The sequence below is a fragment of the Corvus hawaiiensis genome, chromosome 3 (assembly GCF_020740725.1).
Source record: "Corvus hawaiiensis isolate bCorHaw1 chromosome 3, bCorHaw1.pri.cur, whole genome shotgun sequence".
Lineage (NCBI taxonomy): Eukaryota > Metazoa > Chordata > Aves > Passeriformes > Corvidae > Corvus > Corvus hawaiiensis.
This window is the reverse complement of record NC_063215.1, coordinates 107,756,075-107,771,111: the sequence shown is the minus strand read 5'-3', so window position 1 is coordinate 107,771,111 and position 15,037 is coordinate 107,756,075. Positions and strand designations below refer to the sequence as shown.

Sequence of the window (15,037 nt, the reverse complement as noted above, 5' to 3'; positions counted from 1 at the left end):
GGGGACTCGGATGCCGGAGTGACTGATGGCACGAGGGGTCAGGGACGGCGTCAGGGCAGTGATTTCTCATCCCACCCGCCGGGCGGGCTCTGGCGCTAAAAGCCACCCCACCACCACGTTCTCGTTTTAAATTGGGGGTTTATTGTCCGCACAGCGAGGTTCAGGTGTCCCCGGTACACAGAGCCAGCAGCCATGCACACAGCATGTCGTGTATTGCTGCCCTGAGCCCAGGAGTCAGGGCAGGCACTCGGGAAAGCTGGGCTCTTTCACACCGCCAAAAGACCACTTGGGTCTTCTCTATACATTCATCAAACACATCACAATTCCACAGGTAGATTACAAATAGCACAGCATATCCCTTCCAGCCACTGTGATCACTCCCTGTCTGCGTACCAGGCACTGTTGGAGTGCAGCACTCCAGCTACCTTGCCCTGGCTCATTGCAACCACATTACATTCATTTAGCAGAGATGTGTCTGCAGAAGAGACACCCAAAATACCAAGCAAACGCGTTCATCCCCAGCCCTGCATCAACCTTGCCAAGGCACAAAAGTCTGCAACGTCCAATGAGCCATGCTCAGGTTTTATTTTTGTGGCTGCATCTATCTTCCTCTGACTGGCTGCAGAACTGTCAAATCCATCATTATCCTTGTACCCAGCTCCCAGGCCTTGCTCATCTGGCAAGTCTGATATTGTCTTCCACCATCTACCTCCCAATAGCCAGGGAATCAACATTAGGTTTTAACCCTACAGGGCACACAGGGTTAAAATCGTTCCTCCAAGTCTATACCCAGCTTCTAGAGTCCCCCGAGCTTTTCTCCTTCAGCAACTGGAAGACAGAGCTGTGACTTCCACGCTGCATTTCAAAGCTGCTGCCTGTCAGCAGCACAATGTGTAAATGCACCATTTTTGCACACACACAAGTTTACCTTCGAACACAGGAATAGTAAAATAAAAATCATCACTGAAAACTGCCAACAAACAGGAAAAAAACACCCTGAAATCAGGACAGTAAAGAGTTCCTTCTGGAGTGACCGTTCAGCAACTTCAGCACACTGCAAGCACATAGTACAGGCAGATTCCAAAAAAGGTCTGTTTTTCTCATAGAGATCATAGATGTCCTGCAGAGTCCTGGTTTTCCTTCCAAAATGATCAAGTTTTACATTAAGCTGACGGCACACGCTGTCAAATCAAGGCTTTTCCTTTACACTCTGCACTGTAAAAAAGAGCTAGCGATGGAGGAGACTTGGTGGGGGGGATGGGGGGAAAGGAGTGTAGCTCATCTTCCAAAGGACTCTGGAAGCCAAAAGCACACCCTTCAGCAGGGTTTCCCATGCTGGGCTTCCAAAAAAATGGAAATTCCCAAAAGTCACCTTCTAGGAGCTTTAGTACTGCAGTCTATTGAGTGAGTCGATGTAATGGAAAGTGGCTCCCAATGCCCAGCTTGTTTCAACATTGTCAATTTTCCGGGCAAGCTGGAAAGAAAAAAAACAAGCAGAAAAGTTGAAACACAACTCTTTGGGAGAATCTGAAGCATGCAAGGTGGATACAGTGCTGAAGGTTATGACAAACAGTTACCACCATCGTGGGGAGAATGTGGCTGCACCCACAATTGCAGATCATGCATTGTAGCAAGAAGTTAAATCAAGAACCAAGCTCCCAGCAGGATGACTCCTGCCTTGGCACCCTCCTGCCCACCTTCCTCAGAAATCCACTTTGAGCTTCACCTTAAAGCCTTGGCTCTTTGGGAAGCCCAGTTCCTGCAGCAGGAAGGTGATGTATGTGAGGTCCATGCAGAGAAAAGGGCTGTTTCCAGGGCTGACTTCCATGGTCTTACAAACTAAGAAGAAAGAAAACAATGTCTGAGTGCACACTGTGGGCTCAGGTCTAAAATCAACCCAGCTGTGAAAAATCCCAAATGAATCCAAAACCACCGCTTGTCACTTGAGCTGTGCAGTGATGGAACCTGTTACAATGGGCTGAAATGACATACACATGCTAGAATAAACACATAAGCTTTGTAAGGAAGTTCAAGACATTCTGTCTCTCCCCTAAGACAGCAGTTTCTTGTATCTCTCCAGGAAAAGAGCCTCCAACTTTTCTTCTATCTACTTCAAGTCTTTAAATATCTGAGCAACCTCAGGTGTGTTAATTTTCTTGAGCACCAGCACTCAACAAATGTCGACAAAACCAAATTAAAAAAAAAAAACAACAAAAGACAAACTCAAAGTAAAACCCACTGCAAAAGCAAAAGTTAATATAAAAATGGTTGAGATTTTCAGAAATAAGCAGAAATGCATATATATACATAGATGCTATGTAGAGGGACTCTATAATATTTACTTAAAAGCATCAGGCTTTTTAGTGTGTCCGATATTTGCCAGCTGGGAATCAATTTACACACAATTATTAGTGTGTGTTTGATTGTATTTTACTCACCATATTTAGCTGCAATTTCGAAGTCACTGACAGTTAAGCTTCCTCCTTTTTCTTTATCTAAAAGAAAAAAATCCTATGGTCTTTTATGGTCTTTGTACAAAGGCAATTGTAGATTCAAGTCATAAAGTTGTCTGGAAATGAAACCTTGAGCCACTGAAATCAATTTCAAAATTCAGACTGGTTTTAAAGGTAAAAGAACCTTCAAAAGATTCTAAATAGAGATTGAAAAACCTTGGTTTATGAAGAGCCTTTAGCTTTGTTTCCTACAGAAACAGAGCTTACAGACCATCTCACCTGACCCCCAGTTCTGCACTGCCCTGTCCAGTGGTGCCCGGACAATGAACACCTGTGATCAGATCTGACAGGGCAGTGGTGCTCTGCAACACATTAAATCTGACATTATTTGTAAAAAGAAAGAGGCTGAGGAGGAGGGTATGTTTGTCCAAACTAAATTGAGATCTCATTATCTGCTTTCTACTACTGAATATGAAGCCTTTTGTACACAAGCATACCACTGGAAAAGAGATGCATTCTGAATGCATGTGGAAATAGCTGAAAATCTTCATTCCATCTAAAAAGGTCAGTGAAGCAAACACACAGCCCAAGTAGATTTTACTGCCCAACAAATTTGCTTATCATTATGAAGTTTCTTCTATTTTGGACTGTAGAGTTAATTAGGCAACAACCATTTCTGAAATGCAAACAGTTTAAAAATTATTACCAAAGGCTGTATGTCCTATTTCACAGCCCCAGTATCTTCTCTGTAGAAATTAGTATCAAGTCAAGATCAATGCTGCACAGCAGTGTAACAGCAGACTAAATTCCACGATGGCTTAGCAAAGCATCATGATGGGTGCAAGTGTTCCCATTGCTTCTGTAACTTGTCATTTAAAATGAAACCAAGCCAGGAGCAGACTTACCTATGAGACCAGCCTCTGCTGCACAGTCATAGTAGTAGGAAAAAATGTAAAAGTCCAAGTCCTTCACTTCCTCAGCTCTATGCACTTTTTTGTAGAGCATCTTTGCCACTTTATTAGAACAAGATTCATAGAGAGGTTCACCTAAAAGAAGACGAACGCCCCCCCCCAAATCATATTACAGGCTGAGAGGTAAATATACATAGAATTTATTTAGGATCTGTCAGGAAACAGGCTCCTTTTTGCAAAATAGCATTCCCTAAGCTCTTCCCAGAGAACTGAAATCTGCATCTTCTTCCAGAGGCAGACACTTACCATCCTCAGGTTGGGACTAAGCACTTGATAGATCAGAGATGAACAACATCATTTGAGGCAGAAGGATTTTGAAAGACCCATTCAAGGGCTGCTCAACTCCATCTGCATCACTTCTAGCATTTTTACTGACTGGGCAGACACATCATGGCACAAGAGGAAAGAGCTGCAGGATCTCTTTGACAGCAGCACATCAAGAGGAGCCAGACAGAACCGTAAACAGTCTGGTGTCTTTGGAGGAGGATGAGAGCGTATCATTTACTGTGCTAAGAGCAGCTAGCCTAGATAGCAAGAGTGATAAATCACTATACCTGCCTTCTGTCCTTTAATTTTGTACACTATCTCAGCATGTTGCCATTCGGATTTGAAGCCAGGTGGTAAACAAGGGCTGATCAGTTCCTCCCCTTCTCCTACTGCAGGAAAAAACATAAGGAGACAAATTCAGATCCCTCACTCCCAGCCCTGTCCTGCAGCCTCAGCAAGGCCCCTCCACAGCCCAGTCATGGCTTGGATGTCCCATGCCCACCCCCAACCTGAGGCTGGCAAGAATCCAGGTCTCCTGGGATCTGTCAGCGTCACCTCCTGCATTTGTCTCAAATGCACCCGGCCATGGTGACAGGAGCCCACATGCCAGTCAGAAACCTTGAGCCCAGTGGGAAGGGGATACACAGCTCCTCCCCCCACCACAGTACTGCACACCCTGAGCTCAGAGCCAGGACCCGAGGACTGCCCATAACTTACAGGGTTTTCCCTCAACTCCTCCCAAAATGGCGAGCCTTGCTGACATCAGCCCAAGTCCCAGGTAACTGCAAAGGGAGAAAAGCCTCTGTGAGCAACAGACATCCTTCCTCTGATACTCCACTGACAACCCAGCTGGGACATGCCAGTCTCCTCTACACAGCCATGGCAAAGTGGCTCAAGTCAGCAGCTCATGCACGAGGGGAACAGTATGACAACCCGCTCTTGTATTACCTTATCCAGAAGGATAATTCCTCTTTGGAAAAGCTCAGGCAATAGCTGTCAGCTGTAATCTGGCTGTTGGAGAACTGGCAATGACATTTCCCTAACACTACTCCTAGTACTACACTGGGTACTCCTACCCTCCTCAAAGGCAGCCCAGCCACTTGCATACAGAACTGACTTTCCGAGCCCAAACACACCCCACAGCAAGCACAGGTGGGAAGAAGCTGCTGCCCAAAACAACTGGGAGCAGGGAAAACAGTGAGGAAGAAGAAATGACAGAGACAAAGCATTATGAACTGACTGCAACCCCCATTCTCCATCTTCCTGTGCTGCTCGGTGATGAGGAGGTATAAGAGTGGGGAGTGAAGCTGAGCCTGGGAAGGAGGGAGAGGTGGAGGGAAGGCGTTTTTGATTTTGTTCTTATTTCTCATTATCCTACTGTTTAATTGGCAATAAATTAAATTAGATACTAAATAAATTAAATTAAAATCAAGTCTGTTTTGCCCATGACAATAACTGGTGTCCTCCCTGTCCTTACCTTGGCCCATGAGCTTTTTGTCATAGTTTCTTCCCCCCGTCCTGTTAATGGAATGGGAGTGATAGAGGGGCTTGGTGTGCACATGGTGGGCAGCCAAGGTTAATCCACTAAAAACACATGGCTCAAGTTTCTCTGCTTCTTCATGGCATTCATTTGCAAGGACCCCACCCCAGAAAAACACCTCGGTCTCCCTGGCTTCACAGAAAGCTTCCATCTGTGCACAGTGCTCTCTTTCCCACAACTAACCTGTATGAATACAGCTTGTAGGTGTGGTTAAACATCTGAAATGAAGTTGTGTGGCCAGATGGAGATGTCTGGAGAGTTGCCTGGAGGGAGAAAAAGATGTCACTGGCAGGTTTCTGCCAGCCAGCAGCAAACATCAACAAAGTAATCTTCCAACACATTAGGAAAAATGTGAAACTATCCTAGCATGATTCAGAGAGAAATGACGAATTTGCAAGGATTTCAATTTGACTGCTGATACACAAGACAACCACAGAACCTGGAGCTAAGAGGTTTGATGAGAGGGTTTAAATTGATTACATTTCTATTTGTATCGACACCAATATGCTGTATAAAAGAATTACTTCCATTAAAAAGGAATCCTTATTCCAGCTCTTAACTGCTTTTGTCCAGAGGCTACAGCAACTGCCTCTTCACATGATCCCTACTACAGGAACTGTGTGCAAACTAATAGGAAGGCCAGGCACGCATTAACTTCCTACTCGAGTGAATTCATCTGTGAACTTGCACAAGCCAGAGGAAAAGCACATCCCTGTGCTTGCCAAGGAACAGAGTGAGGACCAGCCTGTGGTCTGAAGGAATGAAAGGGTAGCCTGTTCCCCAAGTGCATCAGCACAGCCAGAATGTTTGCGGGGAGCAAAGCTCAGGCCACAGTGCTGTTCATGTTGCTCATATCTTAACTCCTCTATGTCCAGAACTTCCACTCCCTGGACCCTTCAAATCCCTTGCCATTCTGGTGAAACGGTGAAATGTCTTGATTATCCCAGGCCGATACAGCATCCCATCCCTCTGCTTTTGTGCAGCTTTACTATGAGCACTATCTCTGCACAGGCCAGAGCCTTACAATACCACAATCACAGGGCTCCACAGAACATCTATAGAAATGCCACACCAGGAAGCTAAAATGGCATTCATTTGCAACTGAGTGAACTCAGGAAAATCAGAAACAAGGATTAAGAAGGCACCTTACTGTGTTCTTAAACCCCAGTGTAGACCAAATGCTGGACTTGAATTCATGAACAGCATTGCTTTTTTAATTCTTTGTTATAAGCTGTACAAACTGAAAGTCAAGGATTAAGACATTCAGGTGAACGTGGTGTCCTCCACGAGATAAAGCAGCCCTAGCAGACTCGCCACAAGCAGCACTGACCCACAGAGCTGGACAAGGAAGATGGATGGACAAAGAGCTGTGAATGCCTCTGGGACTGCCTATAAAAAGGCAGATAGGACCAAGTCACAAGTGTGGCTACACTGACAAACTCTTGCTCTGTTTCCAAGGGAAAGAAACCTGAGCAGTTACAGATTCCTGCAGCAGCATTTCCCAACAGTGTGCATGCTCACGTTACCTCGGTGCGCGGAAGGAAGGTGATTTGTGTTGATCCACCACCCAAATCCAGCATCCCTACACTTCTCTTCTGTGGGTCATCTAGCCTGCCTGAAATGTGGGACAGAACAGAGAAAGCCATGGTGGGCACTGTGAGAAACTGACTAGGAACAAAACCAGAAGTACAGTGGTAAGGAAAGAGAACAATCTAACTCCACCTCTCAGCTTCCACACAGCACTAAATTACACTGTTATCTACTGGGCACTGATTTTGGCTTTATCAGACCTGAAAATCTTAAAGTGACAAGAGTCTCTTATTTCTCCGGTGGCTGTTCCTGTCCTCATCACAGCAGCTTTGGTTATTGCATTCCTAAACATTTTGGATGCAAAGGCCTTTTGCAAACTCTGCTGTGGTAACCACTTTGTAACACAGAGGAATGTGGTTTTCTTGGCCACCTCTCCCTGATCCCTTAGGAATATTTTGCAGATTCCTATGGCCAAAGGGATGACAGACTGAAAAGAGCTGGCCTAAGAGATTCAGCTCTCTTGGAATTCTTCCTGCTGCTAGCCAGGACCTCTGCTCTCATTTAGATCTAGTGCTTCTCTGTTAGATCCTTCAAATGCACCTTCCTGACAAGGACAGTTTGTGCCTAGTACCTCACTGTACCTCACAATAGCTGATGTTTAAAGATTGCTGACCCTTCTGATACTTCCTGGGAGCACAAAAAGCTCCAGAGCACATTGCCCCACACACTGTGTGCTGAACAGAGCACTTGGATGGCAGAGTGCTTTATGTATTGTCAGAGAGGTCTTCAGCTTAGTTTTCTCTCTGCTCTTCAGCTACCCTTTTCCTCACTCAGCAGTGTAAACACCCGTGGCACTTCTGTGTTATAAATCTATAAGGAAGTAGCATAGCACTTTTCTTTTACTCTCTGCACCTGCCAAGCACATCTAGAATATTCGCACAAAAAATGTAGCCAGTCACAGCAGGCTCTAAAAGGAATAAAATGCTCTGGGTACCCTACAGGGAACTGAAAGAAAAGCTACATTAAATGTCTAGGAAAAAGGCTTAAACCCTCACTCCATCAAGTAAACAAACAAAATCCTAATGACTTAATTAGGCCAGACCAAAAACAAACTGCTGACTTATTCTAAGAGTCTTCTTTCTCCTGTTCCACCCCAATGAATGAGCAAATCCCACACATGGGCAGAAAAAGAGTATGAATTTCACAGCATTGGTCATATCTTTATACACATACTCATGTACACATACCTGTTAAAAAATTTATTGTGATCCAGGCTGAAATACCTAATAAGGAAAAGATTCAGAAGACACATGCTTAGATCATAGCATTTCATTTTATCTAACAGCAGTAAGCAGGTAAATTGAGCCATATTACAAGGTTTCCAGAACTGTCAATTACTGACAAAACAAGATTAGACTATGTGAACAAAGAGAATGACCTTCTCTATCAGAGCTTATGTGATATTTGGGAGAGAAGCCCCATGTATGAAATGCCTGGAGAACTCTCTATTTCACAGGTCAAAAACTTAGGCAGGAAGTCACAAAGGCTTCAGTCCTTAGCTAAAAGACAAAGAGATGACTGAAACTCACATTGTTCATTTTCTAGGAAAACATCCACTGTTGGCTTTTGTTTGATGTCAGGCACTCCACTTTTCTTTATAAATACTAAGAATTTTCATCTTTCAGTGTTCTAATTTTGCCCGTTTTCCTCTAAGCAATTTTGTGAGACATGCTGTTTCTGTCCTCTTCTTGTTTTATAAACCATTTCCCCATAAATTAGGTGAATCAGTGGCCTTATGTTAACAAATTCAAATATTTATTCATGTGGTTAAAACTCAAGGCAGGCTAGAGAGCATGGCCCACTTCAATCCTTGGCTGAACCAAGGCTATCACAGCTATTACTGATCTTAAAACAAAAGAAAAAGAATGTTCTTTCTTCCATTAAGGAGCAAGAAGAGAAACTCATAAACAGCTTCAGCTATTTTAAAGCTTGGTTTCTGAGCAGATTTAAAACACATTTCAACACTCAGTTACTTAAAATTTAGACATTCTGTCCTCAACATTTTTGGATAAACAGGAACTTATTTCAGCATGTATTTTCTTCTCTATGTAACAGGTTTAAGATTGCATTTACAATCCCACTCAATTGATGAGTTGTAATTTAAATTATGATCAAATACTTCCAGAGGGCCCTGATAAGCATTGTCAAGAGTAGAGTGGGCAAACCCAGTTGCTGAAGACCACATCAAAAAGCAGATACTCAGAAACATTTCCAGAAGTGCTGACTGCACAGTGGCTTTCTGGTGAACCTACAGGAACTGCTCAGTGCTCAAGAGCTTTCAAGATCAGGACAGAACTGAGGGCTTCAAACTGGAAAACACAGCACGAGATTTCTTTGGCAGGCACTGTCTGTGGCCACATAAAAACTCTGTTTCTGTCACACCTGGTGCTTATGGGTTCCTACTGCAGCAGGCAGGGACTGGTCAGAGTGCAGCAGGGATCTCCAGGACTGCAGAAAGAATCTCTTACAAAGTTGCTTACCTTCGTCAGTTCCATTCATTATCGACACGCAGTTGTCCCTCACAAAGAAGGGGGAGGCCTGAAAAATCTCCTTCACCTGTAGCTCAAATAAAAGCTACATTCAGAGAAATAGTTTTTCAGCTGAAAAACAAGCTTCTTAAAACTCCAATTTTACACTCCTGTTCCTCTCCTTGGGCCAGATCCTGACTGCTGCTCACTACTTTGTTTGAAGCCCAAGACTCCAACAAGCAGCAGCCTTTACATGCTGGCCCTGCAGTTTGGTGCAGGAACAGGGATGGATGTGTGGGTTTTCAAGCATGAAGACTGCTCAGAAATGCCATTAACAAGGGATGGACATGGGTAGGGAAGGGAATCCAGTTTACTTTGTTGGAATTGGTTAACCTCAAGGTATTATACATGCATGGGAAAGGCAGGAGATTGACACCCTAGCTTTCAGAAATGTCCCAGGCAGCTGCATTTTTAACAGGAGCATGTTTTCTGGAAAGCAAGCGGAAAGACAAGAAATAATACCTTTTCCAGCAACTTCTGAGCTTTCTCTCCTGGCAGCAACCGTAGGCCAGCTGTGGCTTTCAGGACCAGAGGAGTAAACTTCCACAGCTCCATAGGAACTTCCTTCTTTGCCACCTCCAGGAGCTCTTTTATTCCCTGGCCACTCTGTGAGCAGAGAAAGAACAATAAAAGGCATCTTAAAAACTCTTTTGAAAGGGCAAAAGGGTGATTAGAGCTACAATTCACTGTAAATGTGAAAGAGAGACAAATTAATATCACAAGGGGTCAGGAGAAGGTGCAGGACTCACTGTCTCCTACAGCATAAGGCCTAGTGGATATAATGGGAATTATTGAGCAACAGGTCCAAACCAGAGTCACTTTTTCAAACAGTGCAACAGAACAGAACTCTCTGCCACCAAATGTTTTGGCTACAAAAGGCTCAAAAGGCAGTATGACAAATTCTTGGAAAGCAAAGGCTTTTGTAAACACTATGAGCTAACTCTGGCTCTTGGAGTCCCTAAATCCCTGCAGACCAGAAGGTGAGACAGGAAAGAAGTCACTCAAATTACCTTTTCGACATCATCAGCATATGCAGACAGACCTGGTTTCAGTGCTTTAAACGTCTCATGGGTTAATCTGGGAGTCTCTGTTCAAAAGCAGTATTCCAAAATAAGTAATGGTACAAATAATTTTGCATACACAAAAAGAAAACTATTTTTAAAAAATCCATTATTATGTGCTAATAGAAGTCAGTTGATGCCCCTGCCTAATGAACTATTAACAGCCACCTGACCTTTAAATATAGTCATGGCTGTGGAATTAGAACCTGAGAAAACCACTTTTAAAGTCATGACTGGTTGTCAGGTGCTGCTGTCCACTATGCACATCAGTCACCAGATGGGTGCAAAGCTCTCTTGGAGGCCTTACACCTGCCATGTGCAGCTTTCCAAACTGCACCTGGAAAAAAAGAACTCTTGTTTCAGCCTGCTCTGTTCTGGCTAAACTTGATTCCAGCAAAACCTAATGGTAGCTTTTCCACTATTTTCAACAGCAGCAGAGGGATACAGGCTTCAGTATTTTGGAAAGCTGCAGTACCTTATATGAACCTGCAGTCCAGACAACACTACACTCCATAAAGTTTGCTGCAACATATTCTGAAAGTGTGTTTCCGATGAAGCAGGCAAGGAAGAAGCAAAGACTTGGGGATACAGGAAAAGAAGGAAATCCACGGACTGTTGTTTAACACCTTTGGTGGCTGAGCCTTACAGCAGCCCACTATGCAAACCTAAGGTGCTCCCCAGAGGCCAATCACACCACACACCACACTGCCAATCCTTAGCAGAGCCTTTAGATCATCTACCAACAGCACCCACTCAGGTTCTCTAATCTTTAAGAGTTTCACAAGCAGGAGCTGACAACATATAAACAAATGGAGTTTACTACTCCAGAGGAAAGCTGGAGCTTTTTTGTATGCTTCTGCTTCACTTCTCAGAGGTAGTTTCTGTCCAGATGCAATACACAGCAATTTTAATCAAATAATTTGCAATTTTTGTTTTGTTTTGCAGTTTAAACCCAACACTGAAGCCAAGGATGCACTAAACCAGACACTGTAGAGAGAAGCATCTCACTGCCAGGAACTGGAGACACCCAACAACCTAAAAAAACTGGGGAAATAAGGCAGTTTGAATTTATAATTCTCTCTTCCACCAGTGTGATGAAAAATTGTCCTTCTTCAAGCCACTACTCTAAAAGTATAGGTGCTATTTAGTTCATATTCTGACATTACAGCATTTTCTCCTTGTTGAACATTTTCACAATTGCATCCAAACACACATGCCTGAACCATAATATACCTCCTGACGGCTCTCTAGAAAGACCTGATGCATGTTTAAGTAATACCTAGAAAAGTGCCATCAATAATCTGCTCCATAACATTATGGAAGACTTAATCTGTCATGCAATGAGCAGGACATACCTCTTGGCTGCTGTGCAAATTTAAAGATATGGATGCGAGTTCCCGTGCTTCCTGCGTCAAACATAATTCCATAAAAGACCGAGAGATCTGTGGTCACTGCCTGATGGGTCAGTTTATCTCCCCTGCTTTCAGCAACTCCTTCTGTGGCCCCCACAAATGGTCTGGAGCCCAAGTGCCATTTTATGTATGCAACATAAACAGCTATGCATGTCAAAATCCCAAAAGCGAAGAACCGCTTTGATATCTTCATGGCTTCCATTTAATGGGATGGTTTGTTTGTTCCCTTTATCAAGTGATCTACTCCTCGTCCTTCACGCAGAACAGGCGGTTCCCACATCACTCCTAGATCCAACAGAAAGGATGTTTTATTTTCCCAACCTGATAGAAGGATCTAAAAGTACTGATGCCCATGACACTGGACACTACTTTCCCAATGAGCAGAAGGAATGCAGCCTCCTTTAGCACCTCTTTCAGTTCCACAGCTCATTTTAAGGCATGGAACAGCACAAATCTCTTCCCCCATTGCTACAGAGGCCTAACACAGCACAAAACAAGGAGGGTTCAGAGAAGATAAATACAGTAACTGAGGTGGGAGGGGACCTCAGGAGGTCCCTCATCACACATCCTGCTCACAGCAGGGGCAGCTGTTGGGACCCTCCATGTGACTAAGGACGATATCCAAGAGCATTTTTAAAAACTCCGAGGATGATGATGCCACAGCTTCTCTGGGCAGTTATCTTCGTTAGTTCCTGGATGGTGAAGGAGGTCCCAGAAGACTGGACAAGGGCAACTTAAAATTAATGTTTGAAAGGTAAACTGCAAGATCCAGGGAACTGAGTGCCCTCCTCCCCCATCTCCAATACCAGCAAAGCACAACCCACAAAATCGACAAGCCCTCACATAGCATCATTCAGACGATTAAAAACCAGTCGGTGGTGATTTATGGGCAGCAAAATTACAGATAATTTTTCCTTTTTTGATTGAGTAGTAAGGAAAAAACAAACCAATTGATGAAGTTGAGTTCAACAAGGTTTTTGATACACATGTAATATCTTGATGTGAATTCAGGAACCATACAGAAGGCATGAAGGGGAGGAATTTAAAATCAAGGTGACTACAGAGTATTTCCCAAACCAGGTAAGACAACATTTCATAATAATGGAGGAAAACAAAATCACAGGCACAATATACACATAAAGAATGAATCAGCTTAAGGGAAAGGGAACTGTAGATTGTCATGACACAGAAATCGGGAAGATGGCATTACAAATAAATGACAAATCTTTCTGGCTTCTATCAGCGGGCAGAGACATGCAGGTAGCAATCGCTGCAGATCTACGGGGTGATCAACTCCGATCCTCCTGGTGCCAGGAAGGCCTCAGCTGCAGCTACACCAGAGCTAAGTGTCACAGGAGGGAGGAAAGCCGCAGGACCTCTTCGAGGAGACACGAGCCCCACCGCAGGAAAGCGGAGGCTGGAAAAACGAGGAGGCACAGCAGCCTGGGAGCGCTACCCCCCTACCGCCGTTTGCCTGGAGAGAATCGCGACTGTCCCTTCCCTGCCTTTGTCAGGGGACGCCAAGATTTGCTGCAAGGGAAAAGCTTCCCGCCGGCGCCCCGGAGCAGGGAATGCAGGCGGGAGCCGGGAGCCAGGCAGAGCCCGGGCCAGCGCGGGCCCGACCCGGCCCACCCCGCGGGGTGCCCCTCGCTCACACCCCCACACCCCCACACCCCTGTCCCGCCACCCGCACTTCCCTCTTCCTCCCTCTCCCTCCCTCCTTCCCTCCTCCTTCCCTCCCTCCCCAACTCACGCCGCCCCCGCCATGGCGCCGCCGCCTCCCGGCTCGCGGGCGGCCCCGCCCCCACGGCGCAGGCGCGAGGCGGCTCCGTGAGGGGAGGGCGGTCCCGCGGCGGCCGAGCCCCGCACAGGGGGCCCCGGTGAATATGTGCTTAAAAAAAAATTAAAAAAAAAAAAAAAAAAGGCGAAACGCCGCAAAATCAGAAAGGTGTGGAGAAACGGTGTCGGAAAATGTGGAATGTGTAAGAATTATCTTGAATCAGGTGGTAGTTAACATCACTCAGTCAAGGACGCCCTGGAGCTGACGAGCTCTTAAGGGCGAAGTACCTCAAGATGTTGATGTATCTGTTGCCACCTTGGCAATACACTCAAGGTCCATGTATCCTATAGCTGAAATATGCTCATTATAGTACTAAAAAATCACGGCTGTAGGTCAGAAAGCTTCTGGCCAGGTGAATACCCTTCCCCTGAGCATGCATGCTCACATAGTTTGTGTGATAATAACTAACCAGTCCTAATAGAGGGGCTCTACTGTCATGGTTTAAGACAATTTAAGAGGTGGACACTCTGAAATGAGTTATCTCCCCTTAGTTTTAACCAATCCCTTTCCACCAATAATGAACGAATACAAAGAGATGTAAGTGAAAAAAGTTCACTAACTAGTGGAACAGTAATAGGCAAAAAGACCTCAAAACTGTAAATAACCACGAGAAACAAAATTGCTAAATCTCACTAACCCCTCGGGAACAATGACTTTAAAAGCACCTCCCACCCCAGTTCTCTTTTCTGGCTGCAGGGTCTTACACACAATAACAATTTGGGGCACAGATAGATATGGAATACAGTAACATTTTAGGTTGCCCTCGACATATACTTGGGAGGTTGCTTATACTAAATATCTGTGCATGAATAATGGCCTGGAAAGTCCTGAGGGGGATCCTTGATTTATAGAATACCAGCAATCATCTAGGCTTGTGCAACTCTGAAATAAATAATCAGAGGTCTCTCTCGAGCGTGTAATTGTTGGCTTGTTGCACACTGGGTAATGAATCTGATTTTTGTGGACAATAACAGGAGCAGTCCTCAAGGCGAGGAGAGGCAGGGCAGAGCAGGGCCTGCGATGGTGGCGGGAGAGGCCCCATGGCCCAGGGATAAATGCCACCAGGAGATGGCTGGCAGGGCTGCTGGGCACCCTCTGCACCCCAGTGAGAGTCAGCCCTGCCAGAAGCTCTTGTCCTGCAAGTTTGGGCTGGGTCTGAGGCAGGGAGCATGAGTAGATGTGAGCAAAGGATGCCCTTGAGTAGTTGCTTTGTGCCTTTCTCCATACCCCATGTACAAAGAATTAAAGTTTTTTAAGATTTGTGGCTCTTCTGTGATGTGATTGCAACAGAATCTATGTTTAGTTTCTATGGTGGTTTGTAAGCAAGACCCTGATGCTGTAGCTTCACCACAGAAAGATGCTTCTGCCAACAGCT

The 15,037-nt window shown here is 44.9% G+C and overlaps 1 protein-coding gene across 2 annotated transcripts; it reads right to left on the bottom strand.

The window, feature by feature from the left end:
• Positions 1 to 121: 121 nt before the first annotated feature.
• ENTPD6 (ectonucleoside triphosphate diphosphohydrolase 6) lies at positions 122 to 13,612 on the bottom strand. Of its 2 annotated transcripts, XM_048299235.1 has the most exons (14): positions 13,576 to 13,612; positions 11,766 to 12,107; positions 10,360 to 10,436; positions 9,812 to 9,955; positions 9,302 to 9,395; positions 8,009 to 8,044; positions 6,758 to 6,846; positions 5,415 to 5,494; positions 4,409 to 4,473; positions 3,979 to 4,080; positions 3,359 to 3,499; positions 2,439 to 2,495; positions 1,727 to 1,839; positions 122 to 1,474 (listed from the first exon to the last, which is right to left on the bottom strand). In XM_048299235.1, exons 2-14 carry the CDS (start codon positions 12,022 to 12,024, stop codon positions 1,385 to 1,387), a joined length of 1,347 nt encoding a protein of 448 aa, XP_048155192.1. In that variant the 5' UTR covers positions 12,025 to 12,107; positions 13,576 to 13,612; the 3' UTR covers positions 122 to 1,384. The 2 variants fall into 2 exon arrangements, with proteins under 2 accessions (XP_048155192.1, XP_048155193.1); XM_048299236.1 differs by lacking the exon at positions 13,576 to 13,612 and having other exon boundaries at positions 9,302 to 9,377.
• Between the last annotated feature and the right edge of the window lie 1,425 nt (positions 13,613 to 15,037).

Bases quoted from the DNA above. Each gene is read 5' to 3' on its own strand.
- ENTPD6 (XM_048299235.1), bottom strand. From the start codon at position 12,024: ATGGAAGCCATGAAGATATCAAAGCGGTTCTTCGCTTTTGGGATTTTG. The intron at 3,500-3,978 runs GTATAGTGATTT...GTCTTCTTTTAG, and splicing joins AATTAAAGGACAGAAGGCAG to GTGAACCTCTCTATGAATCT. The intron at 1,475-1,726 runs GTGAAGCTCAAA...TTTTCTTTCCAG, and splicing joins CAAAGAGCCAAGGCTTTAAG to CTTGCCCGGAAAATTGACAA.